The sequence below is a fragment of the Eptesicus fuscus genome, chromosome 9 (assembly GCF_027574615.1).
Source record: "Eptesicus fuscus isolate TK198812 chromosome 9, DD_ASM_mEF_20220401, whole genome shotgun sequence".
In the NCBI taxonomy this organism is placed as follows: Eukaryota; Metazoa; Chordata; class Mammalia; order Chiroptera; family Vespertilionidae; genus Eptesicus; species Eptesicus fuscus.
In genome coordinates this window covers 66,309,794-66,322,387 of record NC_072481.1, presented here as the reverse complement: position 1 = coordinate 66,322,387, position 12,594 = coordinate 66,309,794, and the positions used below count along the sequence as shown (strand labels likewise).

At 37.1% G+C, this 12,594-nt stretch overlaps 1 protein-coding gene across 9 annotated transcripts in view; it reads left to right on the top strand.

The window, feature by feature from the left end:
- The window catches only part of KYAT3 (kynurenine aminotransferase 3), a 55,629-nt gene extending 43,682 nt beyond the window's left edge, over positions 1-11,947 (top strand). For all 9 annotated transcript variants that reach the window (XM_054721268.1, XM_054721274.1, XM_008157792.3 and 6 more), the window contains 3 exons: positions 3,351-3,427; positions 3,687-3,773; positions 11,604-11,947. In XM_054721268.1, the coding sequence (XP_054577243.1) occupies positions 3,351-3,427; positions 3,687-3,773; positions 11,604-11,666 (227 nt within the window). In that variant the 3' untranslated portion in view covers positions 11,667-11,947. The remainder of the gene's footprint in view (positions 1-3,350; positions 3,428-3,686; positions 3,774-11,603) is intronic.
- Positions 11,948-12,594: the final 647 nt, after the last annotated feature.

Here is a 12,594-nt window from a genome sequence, read left to right as displayed (position 1 = left end):
GAAAAAGTCTTTCATACAATAATGTATATGTTTGCTTATAATATAAAATAAAATCATTGGTACATAGGAGGGGGAAGAAGTAAATATTTCAGTCACCTAGGTTTGCATAGGATTGTAATTAGCATTATTAACTCAAGACTTTGAAGCAGCAAATGGAATTAGTTACATAACTATTGAATAAAATGAAGCCCAAAAACTTTTTAGATGAGAATAATTCTTTCCTAAAACCAAACTTTTTGAGATAGTAAATCCTAAAAAGAATTTATCACATTGTGACATTAAACATCAAAAGGACAATGATGCAACTTTTGCTTGTATTATTGCATTAAGCTCTTAAACAGTTTCCCATTCTATCTTTAGTCAGTCAGTCCTGCATAAAATACTAGTTTAAGTCTTAGATCTTGAACTAGTGTGGTTGTAATAAGAACAGAAAGGATTTCGGTTAGAAGACTTTTTGTAATGATGGAAAAAAGAAAACTTTCTTTTTCATTGTCCTCCTTCACCTGTGGGGGGAAATGTAATGTCTCTAAGACTCTTCTATATATGGAGACAAGTTCCTTTTATTTTACTCGTTCATCTTTGCTTAGATTAATTTGAATGTAAAAATTCTTCCATGCCGAAACCGATTTGGCTCAGTGGATAGAGCGTCGGCCTGCGGACTGAAGGGTCTCGGGTTCGATTCCGTTCAAGGGCATGTACATTGGTTGCGGGCACATCCCTGGTGGGGGGTGTGCAGGAGGCAGCTGGTCGATGTTTCTCTCTCATCGACATTTCTAGCTCTCTATCCCTCTCCCTTCCTCTCTGTAAAAAAATCAATAAAATATATATTTTTAAAAAAAATTCTCCCATGTACTAGAGGCAGTTCCACCATATACTAAAGACTAAAGCAAACAACAACACTCATTTGATGGTAGCTTGAAAATAAAAATAAACCATAAAGTACATGAACATAGTAATGGCTTCCCTTTAAAATTCATAGCAATGCTAACTGGTTAATATTTTTTAGCATTTATGATATAGTAGGTATTATCCTAAGAGCTTTACAAATGTCATATTCTCACTAAAGTCCAATGAGATTGGTGCTATTATATCCTCATTTGATAGGTGAGAAAAATGAAACAGAGAATCAAGAAATTTACTGAAGTTAATCAACTAGAAAGCTGCCATACTAAGCAGCTTTCTAGACCAGTGACCTTCATCCTAGAACTAAAAATGGAAACATTTGACTAGAAGATAAGACAACAAATAGAAGATTATTACAGTTGTTTTAGTGGGATAGTAAGGTCCAAAATTATGGAAGAGATAGTGGGAATACAAAAACCAATTTTGATTTTCATAGGTTACTTAAATAACCAATGCTATTATAATATGGTTCAAACTTGTACCTTTAGTAAATATTTTTAGTTTATTTGAGGAATTTCGACGTAAGTATTCAAAAGAAATAGATTCTAGCTTTCTTATAACTATCAAATATTTAGAATTATATTTATTGCCTTCTTTCCTTTTAAGCACCACAGCAATGAATTCCTCTTTTCTAAGCTTTACTAGAATAAGTAGTACAGCTAGTATCAATTGCAGTTAGTTAATATCCTCCTTTACTTCCTTCTATTGCTATAGGTCATCACTCCTTTCTCTGGGTTACCTTTGAATACACTACTATTGTGTACTTGTCACATGGAGTTTTCACATAATTTACAATTAGACTCTAACTTTTCAAAGTGATCATTTTTGTTAGAGCCAAACATGAATTAACTACATATACATATATGTAATGTGAAATACTTGAAATAGTAATTTAATTTCCTCTTCTATAAAGTGGAGATTATAGTTACCTCTTAGAATTGTAAGACAAATAAATGAGAGAATTATCTAACATGCTTAGCAAATAGTAAATGCTCAATAAGTGGTAGCATATATTATTAGCATTATTATATGGGATTGTTATGTTCTTGAAAGCACAGGGGAGATTAGAAATAAAAATAATTAAGTAAAAACATATTAAGATTTTTAAAAAAATATAGGTGAAACTTTCTTCAGTGTCAAGGTTTTTACACCATTAAGTGAAGAGACCCGGTAGTATTCAGTGTGGGGGGTGGGGTGGGGAAGGAAACTGTCTCAATCTGTTTTGAACAATAAATTATAAAATTTCAATGATTACAGTAATCATCAAAATAGCTTTCTGCCATTCAAAATGATCTAAGAGTACAAATCAATGAAATTGAAACAGTATGAAATATGAATTGCTAAAGCTGAATGCCAGGGAAATATCTAGCCCAGACCTTAAAGCAAGATTGGAGCAAGAGATAAGAATAGGAATACATATTTTCCCCATTATTTTTTTAAAAAGCATAATGTGTGGAAGAAAGAGATAAACAATAAAAGATATCACTTGGAAGATCTACACAGATACTTTCCCTTTACAAATAATCCTATATAATAAAAGGGTAATATGCAAATTGACCCTAACAGAGGAACGACCAGAACGACCGCTCGACCAGTCACTATGAGGTGCACTGATCACCTCTTAGTCCCTTTCCCCAGCCACAAGGCTCCCATCACCGAATGGCAAATGGGGAGCCGGGAGTGGGAGGTGGGGGATACGGGCGGCGCCAGGCCAAGGCCCCCGCCCCAACGGTCACCCCACACACAGAGGGCAACCCGTGACGGGGTTGGGGCCGGCAAGCGGCGGGGAACAACTGACCTCTCAGTCCCTCTCTCTGGCCGGCAGGCTCCCATCACCCAATGGCAAACAGGGAACCGGGGGTGGGTGGCAGGGCCGGCTGCGGGCAGCCGGGGAAGATGGCCCTGATCTCAGGCCAGGCCTAGGGACAGTATCCACACATGAATTTCATGCGCTGGGCCTCTAGTGAGTAATAGTAGTCTACTCATTCAACAAATACGCTTTTTACTGCTTATATGCAAGACACTAACCTAGGATTTGGGGAAAATGATGGATTGCAATATAGACACTTTACCTTTGCCAATGACTTTTTGCAGGTATAAGTGTTAAGATGAATATAAATTTAGATGCCATTTCCTTAATAATGATCACAGACTCTTACGTTATTTCTAGGTGGAAAGGCAACACTTATTTTCTTCCCCTTTCTACTCTCTTCCAGGGCTAAGGTGTGTATGCACAAATATGATCAATCAAATGCAATTTGAGTACTGCCTTAGAGTGTCGGTAAAGCTAATCTGTGGCATCTCGCTTTCCACCCCACCATGTGCAATATGAGACTTCAGCAGATTTTGTGAATATCTCATAAGAAAAATTTGAATTTAACAGACTTAATTTAAATACATATTATCTCAGGTGTAATACATAGGTTATCTAATTTTCATTGTTTTAGATGCAGACCTTTCTGATATGAAGAACAGCAATGAACCTTATGACTATAAATTTGTGAAATGGATGACTAAAAATAAGGTAAAAGTTATTGGACTTTGCAATATTGTGCTGTATTTTATAGTTAATTTATGAAGGAAACCTGCTGACATGCTTTGAACAATGTTAACTATAGTTTTGTTACATGATACTCCACCAGTGCCTATTTGGAGGATTTTTTAATCTTTTATTCCCCTGAAATTGTTGTGAATACTTGGAAGTATCAATTTTTTCTAATGTTTAGGGTTAATATGTGAAATGTAAGTAGTTTTCTTATTTTACCTTCCTGTTTATTTTTTAGAAACTCTCAGCCATCCCAGTTTCAGCATTCTGTAACAAAGAGACCAAATTACAGTTTGAGAAGTTTGTGCGATTTTGCTTTATTAAAGTAAGTTTTCTGTTCTACTAAAAAAAACAAAACATACTTATAATGTCTTTCCTTTTATATATAAATCACCTTTCTTTTTCTCTTTCTAGACATGATGTGCTTATAAAGCAATTTTTAAATTTTGTCTAGTTGCCATGAAATTAATTGCATACCAGAGTAAGTGTCGAGTTTAAACATAATCAGATTTCTTACCATATAACATTACAATGGCTAGCATGCAATCAAAACTTACTAGACATGTGAAGACTCAAAAAATGATGACCCTTAATAAAGGAAATAAAGCAGTCAATAGAAATATATCTCAAGGTGACCCAGATAGAGAAATTAGTAGACAAGGACTTTAAAGCATATATTATAAGTAAGCAGATTTTACAAGTATGTAAAGGAAAATATGGTTATAATGAGTGGACAGATTAAAATAATTAATCAAATGGAAATTCAAGAACTAAAGGGTGATATCTGATAAGAAAATATATATGGCATTAAACATAAAACATTGAGGATGACAGAAAAAAGAGGGTCCACTTGAATACAGATCCATAGGAATTATTCAATCTGAAGAACAGAGAAGAAAATTACTTTTTAAAAAATGAACAGAGCCTCACATTTGTGAGGCAATATCAAGTGACAATTTACCTGTAATTGGAGTACCAAAAAAAGAAGAGAAAATGTAACAGAAAAAAATCTCTTAAGAAATAATGCCAAAATGTTTCCAGATTTGGTGTAAAGCAACCTATAGATCTAAAAGTTCATGCCCTAGTAGGTTTGGCTCAGTGGATAGAGCCTCGGCCTGCAGACTGAAAGGTCCCAGGTTCGATTCCGACCAAGGGCACATGGCCGGGTTGTAGGCTCAATCCCAGCAGGGGGCGTGCAGGAGGCAGCTGATCAATGATTCTCTCTCATCATTGATGTTTCTATCTCTCTCTCCCTCTCCCTTCCTCTCTGAAATCAATAAAGAAATATATTTTTAAAAAAATAAAAGTTCAGTGAATCACACAGGATATACCAAAAAAACAAACAAACAACCCCACGCCTAGACACACCATGATCAAACTGCTAAAAACCAAAGGTAATGATAAGATTTTGAAAGCAGCCAGAGAAAAACTAAACTTCACAGGCACAGGAGTAGATATGAGTGTTAGCTAACTACTTATTAGAAACAATGAAGACCAGGTTACAATGAAATGACATCTTCAAAATGCTGACATAAAAAAAATAGATCAGCCCAGAATTCTATATCTAGGAAAATATCCATTAAAACTGAAAATTATATATACATCACTGATAAATGAAAGCTGAAAAAATTTATCATCAGATCTGTGAAAAAAAATCTGAATTTATTATTGCTGTGTTTAAGATGTGATTGCTACTGAAAACAGTCATACTGGTATTAAGGCACTCTCTACACCAACACATCCATCTGTAAACCTAGTCAGATTGATATAAACATTGTTTTCAACTTTTAGAGGCAACCTATAGACTATGGAAGACTCCCCATAGTAGAATATGAATGTTAACAACCTAACAATATCAACATTTAATTGACTAAAGTGTGGAGAAAGGGCAAGACCATTAATACTCTCATCTTACAATGGATCTAGAAATCTCTAGAGCACTGGTTCCCAACCTATTTTTGGCCATGCCACACCTAAGCATCTCTAAAATTCTGATGCCCCCCTGTGACATATAATTCTTATTATTCAAAAATAAACTCCACATGGAGGAAGCTTAAAAGGCCCTTAACTATTGGCCAATAGCAAATAAAGTTTCAAAACATATAATAAAGAACTGAAATGCATAAATATGACAAAATATATATTTATATACTGTATATGAGGCCCCTAGAACCATAAGAAATGCAAAAAATTCACTGTTAATAACTCATTCTTAAATTTCCCCCCTTAAAAATCAAATTGCCCCCTTGTGGGGCATGTGCCCCAGATTGGGGACCACTGCTCTAGATGTATATCATTTGAATATAAATAGAACTAACAGAGGGAAAAAACAACATTAGACTTCTAGTTTTAAAATGGTAAAGAACATTAGACTTCCAGTTTTAAAATCATTCTCTCCATGAAAATTATTTTAAAAATAAAATAACAACTAGGAGCCTGGATGGAATGGCTCAGTCGGTAGAGTATCATATCCCATGTACCAAAAGATTGCCAGTTTGATTCCCAGGCAGGGCACATACCTGGGTTGAGGGTTTAGTCCCCAGTCTGGGAGTGTATGATGGAAGGCAACCAATGTTTCTCTCTCTCTTCAGTCTCTCTCTCTCTCTCTCTCTCTCTCTCTCTCTCTCTCTCTCTCTCTCTCTCTCTCTCTCTTCTCTCTCTCTCTCTCCCCCTCTCTCAGATTTAAAAATAACAACAACAACTAATAGGATGCAAACAAATTCCCCAGTAAATGATAAAGAGTTGCCAAGAACAGTGAAGGTAATGGTATAGCGAAGACACCTAGAAAGGCTCCTGCTTCTACATCTTCAAGTTACAGACATCAGGTAGCATCCTCATTATTCAGAACAATAGGCACAGTAAGTGCACTGGTAGTGAGAGCTTCTCCAGACCCAGGTGGCATCAGGGAAGAGGCAGGGCAGAACATAGTCATGTCATCTAGAACCTGTGTGAGGCAGGGTGAAGAAAAGATTCTGGTTGGGCTATAGATTTACTCATTCATCCCGTTCACTTTGCAAAAGTATGCTGAGACATTGTGGAGGAGATATATTAAATTAGAGGTAGCCAATTAGTTAGGAAGAAGTAAAATCTAAAAGAACTCTACATCAATCATATTAAAATTTACTGTGAGCCTGGGAGAATTTCTGCTGTCTCCTAGTGCTGTCCTGGTTCCTTGCTTCTCCAAATCTGCAAATACATCTTCCAATCCAGACAAAGCCAGCAGGCAGCATGCTCATTACTCAGAACACTAGGACCAGTAGTTGTGATGGCATTGGGAACTTACAAACAGAACTCGATCAAAAGTGAGAAGAAAAAAAAAAAGGAACCAGCTATGAAGCTATAAAAAGATACTATAAGGGGGAAAAAGAGAAAGATACAAGTTAAAAACAAATATCAGACAAAATATTCACAGAAAAAATGTTGCCATACAGCAAATAAAAACCGTAGTATTTCAAATTCAAACGCTATAAAACAAGATGAAAGCAGAGACTAAGTTCAGGGAAGATAGCGTAAGATAATATAAGAAAATGAAATGGTAACTGTCAGAGCTCAGATAAGAAATTTAAAGGGAAAAAAATAAAGCTATTGGTAATTGTACTGATAATACAAACAGCACAGAAAACACTAAATACATCTGTAAGCACATTAAGGATTGAGAAGACTGAGCAAAAAGAACAAAGAATTTAAAAATATTAGAAAAATTATAGATAAATAAAATATCTAGTCACTGGAGGGGGAAAAGCAGAACAAATGGAACCAGGAAAGAATTTTATAGCTTTATTTTGATAATACTTTCATTTCAAAAAGCAAACAATCTAAAATTGAAAAGGAATACCTTATCTCAGGAAAGGTTGTCACAGAATGATTAACACTGAGCTATACCTTGTTTAAGACATTGGACTTTAAAGATAAAGAAATGATTCTTTGACATCTAGACAAAAAGCTCAAGGCCTGGGGACAGGATATGAGGATCCGTGTGGATTCACCTCCTTTACATCAACATTCTATATTGGAAGATAGTGGAGCAATACTGAGAAGTCCCTAGGGAAAGTCAACCTCTTGGAAAAACTAAAAATAAAAGTATGGCAAAACATGCCAAGAAAATGGAAATAAAAATAAGTAAATAAATAAAAATAAAATAAAAATAAATAAATTAATTTAAAATATTTTTAAAATTTAAATCCAACAAATAAATGAATAAACAAGCAAACATTGAATTTAGGTCAAGATAAGCCAAAAAGCAGCACTTCATAATGATTATGGGTAAAATCCTCAGTAGCTGTCAAGTATATGAAAGAATGCACCACCTTACTCTAAGTAAGAGAAATGAAAATTAAAACTGCAATGAAATTTTATTTATTAGCTTAGGAACAACCAAAACAACTAAAAAGTTCCATAAGACACTTTCATAGATAGATTGAGGGTGGGAGTGTAATGTGTACTCTTTGACTTGTTTCTGTATTTGTATGTTAATTTGATTGTTTTTTCTTTTGGATGTCTGCCTTTGCATTTGTATTTTGAAAATTCTCTTTACTGAGATCAGATATCCATACTAGAATGAACCTAGAGAGTATTACACTAAGTGAAACAAGTCAGTCAGAGAAAGACAAATAAATACTATATGATTTCATTTATTTGTGGAAGCTGAAGAACAATATAAATAAACAAAGCAGAAACAGATTCATCGATACTGAAAACAGAGTGATGGTTGCCAGAGGGAAGTGTGGTTGGGGGACTGGATGAAAAAGATGAAGGGGGAGACAACCAAGATGGCGGCATAGGTAAACACCTGTACTTGCTGCCTCTCACAACCACATCAAAACTACAACTAAAAGACAAAACAAATATCATCCAGAACCATGGAAAAGCTGGCTGAGTGGAAATTCTACAGCTAGAAGGAAAGAAAAAAGCACATTGAGAATGGTAGGAGATGCGGAGGTGCACGCGAAACGAGCGGGCAACTGGGTGCGCTATTGTTTTTTTCAATCGGGAGGGAGATACAAGCTCCCAATTGCTCTGAACTCCAGTTCCGGGAGAGACTCTGGGGACCCAGATTCATACAGGGAGAAACTGGACTGTCTGGCATCAGGCTGGAACGCAAGGGCAGCTTTCTCTCAGAGGTGTTCGCAGCGATAGTTGGTCCTGCACGGGGCTGCAGGACACAGAGACCCGGGGACCTCTTCAGTGCAGGGCTGACTGGCAGCCATTGCTGTTTGCTCCACCCTGGTGATTCCCTGAGACCCCTCCCCACCCAATTTACAATCCCACCCAAGCTGTATACACAGCAGCTTTTACATATGAATGGTCTGTCCTTTTGCAGCCTAAAACTTAACAAACTGCAGCTGGGTCAGAGAACTCCAAAACTTCCAAAAGAAGGCCCAAGGCCCAGCAGCAGCAGCTTGCCTTGCTTCGTAGCTGGGCCTCATCTGGGCACTTCCAAACCCCAAACAAAAAGGAGGAATCTGCAGATATCTCTGTAGCTCCTGCTGGGTGGCCTCAGGCAGTGGCTGACTTTGCACCTCCTTGGAGATCCAAGAGCCAGTGTACCCAGTGATCAGTGTGAGACCATACAAGATTATAATCTTCACATCCATAAGAGACACACTCAAGGGGCAGACTCAGTGAGCAACAAAGCCCTACTGAAGCAAGTCCTGCCCCATAAGGGTGTCTTCAGCACAGAAGTTCTTCCATTGTAGACACAGCTGGTCCTCAGCCAATTGGCCTAGAGGTCAATTCCTCCCAGTGACACCAACAGCAATCAAGGCTTAACTACAACAAGATTGTGCACACAGCCCACAAAGGGGTGCACCAAGAGTGTCCACCTCAGGTAACTGTGGAGGCTGAGCCACTGGGCTCTATAGGACACCTGGCACACAAGGCCACTCTGTCAACACAGGGAAGCAGCCAAAATGCAAAGACAAAGAAACAGGTCACAAATGAAAGAAATGGAGGAAAGCAAACGACTGGATATAGAGTTCAAAACCACAGTTATAAGGTTACTCAAGAATCTTCTAGAAACCTCCGAGAAATTTAGTGAGACCCTCGAGGATATGAAAAAGGACCAATAAGAAATTAAACATACACTGACTGAAATAAAGAATAATATACAGAGATCCAACAGCAGACTAGAGGATCCCAAGAATCAAGTCAAAGATTTGAAATACAATGAAGCAAAAAAACACCCAACCAGAAAAGCAAAAAGAAAAGAGAATCCAAAAATATGAAGATGGTGTAATGAGCCTCTGGGACAACTTCAAGCATACCAACATCTGAATTATTGGAGTGCCAGAAGAAGAGAGAGAGCAAGACATTGAAAACCTATTTGAAGAAATAATGACAGAAAACTTCCCCTACCTGGTGAAAGAAATAGACTTACAAGTCCAGGAAGCACACAGAACCCCAAACAAAAGGAATCCAAAGAGGACCACACCAAGACACATCATAATTAAAATGCCAAAAGCAAAAGCCAAAGAGAGAATCTTAAAAGCAGCAAGAGAAAAACCGTTAGTTACCCATGAGGGAGCACCCATACGATTGTCAGCTGATTTCTCAACAGAAACTATGCAGGCCAGACGGGAGTGGTAAGAAATATTCAAAGTGATGGATAGCAAGAACCTACAACCAAGATTACTCTACCCAGCAAAGCTATCATTTAGAATTGAAGGTCAGATAAAGAGCTTCACAGATAAGAACAAACTAAAGGAGCTCATCACTGCCAAACCAGTATTATATGAAATGCTGAAAGGTATTCTTTAAGAAGAGGAAGAAGAAGCAGAAGCAGAAGAAGGAGAAGGAGAAGGAGAAGGAGGTAAAGATAAAAATTATGAACAAAGTGACAACAAATACATATCTATCAACAAGTGAATCTAAAAATCAAGTGAATAAAAAATCTGATGAACAGAATAAACTGGTGAATATAATAGAATCAAGGGCATAGAAAGGGAGTGGACTGACAATTCTCGGAAGGAAGGGGGTGTGGGGTTGCTGGAAGAGACTGGACAAAAATCTTACACCTATGGATGAGGACCAGGAGGGTGGGGGGTAAGGGCATGGGGTGGGGTGGGAACTGAGTGGAGGGGAACTATGGGGGGAAAAAAGAGGAACAACTGTAATAATCTGAACAATAAAGACTTATTTTTTTTTAAATGAAGGTACTAAGAAGTTCAGATTGGTAATTACAAAATAGTCATGGGGATGTGAAGTACAGCATAGAGAATGCTATCAATAATATTGTAATAACTATATATGATGCCAGGTGAGTACTGGAAATATTGGAGGGAATATTTTTTAAAGTATATGATAGTCCACCCACTGTGCTGTACACCCAAAACTTATTTTAAAAAATATTGAATGTAAACTGTAATTGGAAAATTTCTTTAATCTAAAAAAATGTTGTAGATCTCTTTGGTGTCAGTATAGCAGCAATAAAGTGCCCAGAATCTGCAGCCAGCATACTAAAACAGTATGAGGTAGTGATTGGCATCATGCTTTTCTAGTTTCTCTACTATTGAATTCTTGTGAGGTTCATTCCTCTTTCTAGCCAGAGAGCTATGGGACATAGCATTATAATAATTGGTGTTTATGATTTGCTACTGGGCTTCTTGAAGAGCTTGGGGCCTGTGTCTTCAGCCACCAAAGTGAGGGAAGACACTATAGACATCATTTTCCAGACTTTGTTCATGCTTCTGCTGGGGTTATGTCTTAAAATAGGCAAGGCCAGTGACTTGATTTGCTGGAAAGGTGTGTTCCCTAATGAATGCTTTGGGGCTCTGTCATTGCTATGGACAGGCTGGAGCTCAACTGGACCCGTTCAAGTTACCAGGAGTTGAGGAGCAGTTGGTTCCTGAATCACTGCATAACTCTTCCTGATAAACTGACTTTGGGCCCTAGCTGGTTTGGCTCAGTGGATAGAGCATTGGCCCTCAGACTGCAGGCTCGATCCCCTTGGGGGTGCAGGAGGCAGCCAATCAATGATTCTCTCTCATCATTGATGTTTCAATCTCTCTCTCTCTCTCTGTCCCTTCCTCTCTGAAATCAATAAAAAAAAATTTTTTTTAATTTTAAAAAATAACTTTGGTGCATTTTTATATTTAAATATTCACTTCATCTTGAATTTATTTTGATATGTAATGACAATTATTTCATTTATTTACAGAAAGACAGTACACTAGATGCTGCTGAAGAAATCATCAAGGCATGGAGTAGACAAAAGTCTTGATAACTGCAAACTGCTTTACTATTTCTATTAGATGACCTAGAATCGTTATTAGTACTGCCACTCACTGGATATTGCAAAAAACAAATATTTCAATACAAATAAAATTTAAAGAAATATTTTCATTGTTTTTTTCCAAGCAAGTTGAAATGTATTAAACACCTTCCACTAGCCTTTTATGAGAATCAGTATAGCATTGTGGGTAAGAAATGTGAAATGCTGGTTTATACTTAACCTCTGTGTGCTTCAGTTTCCTTATAAAGGGGAATAAAAATAGCACCTATGTTATATGAAGCTTGTGAGTTGTGTGTAAAGATTAAATTTACTGAAGTATGTAGAGCCCAGCAAACAAATATTCAACCCTTTTTATCCAATTTTACTTCTTCACCACCATGTAAAAACTCTTAACCAGTTACACCCTCCTCGACTTCATATTTTTGCTTTATCTACCCACAGGTAGTTCCTTCCCCTTCACTGACTTTGAACTGTGCTCACAGTTTTGCCTCTATCTCAAGTACGGCCATCATCTTAGATAGCTTCAAGGTCCACGTGGATTAGCTAGGCTTTTGGTACTTTGGCCTTCTCATCTCTGGTGATGTTCACCTCCACTTCAGCCACCCACTCCCTTTGCCACACCCTGAACCTTTTATCACTCCAGGCTGCTACACCTTTGAAGTAATAAATTAGTTATCTCACATTGTAACCACCTATCCTTACAATATTTTCCTTTTAACTATCTACCTCTCTCTCTCCTCCTCTTCTCAAAATATCACTTCTTTAAACTCAATATAATTTCAAGTCTACTATTTCACAAAAAAATTATCCATGGCCCTCTTACATCATAATCCACTAGGATCCTTGTTGAAAATATATTCTAGTCTTCAGACCTACTGAATAATAATTTCAAAATCTGGCCCTTTCCAGGTGATTC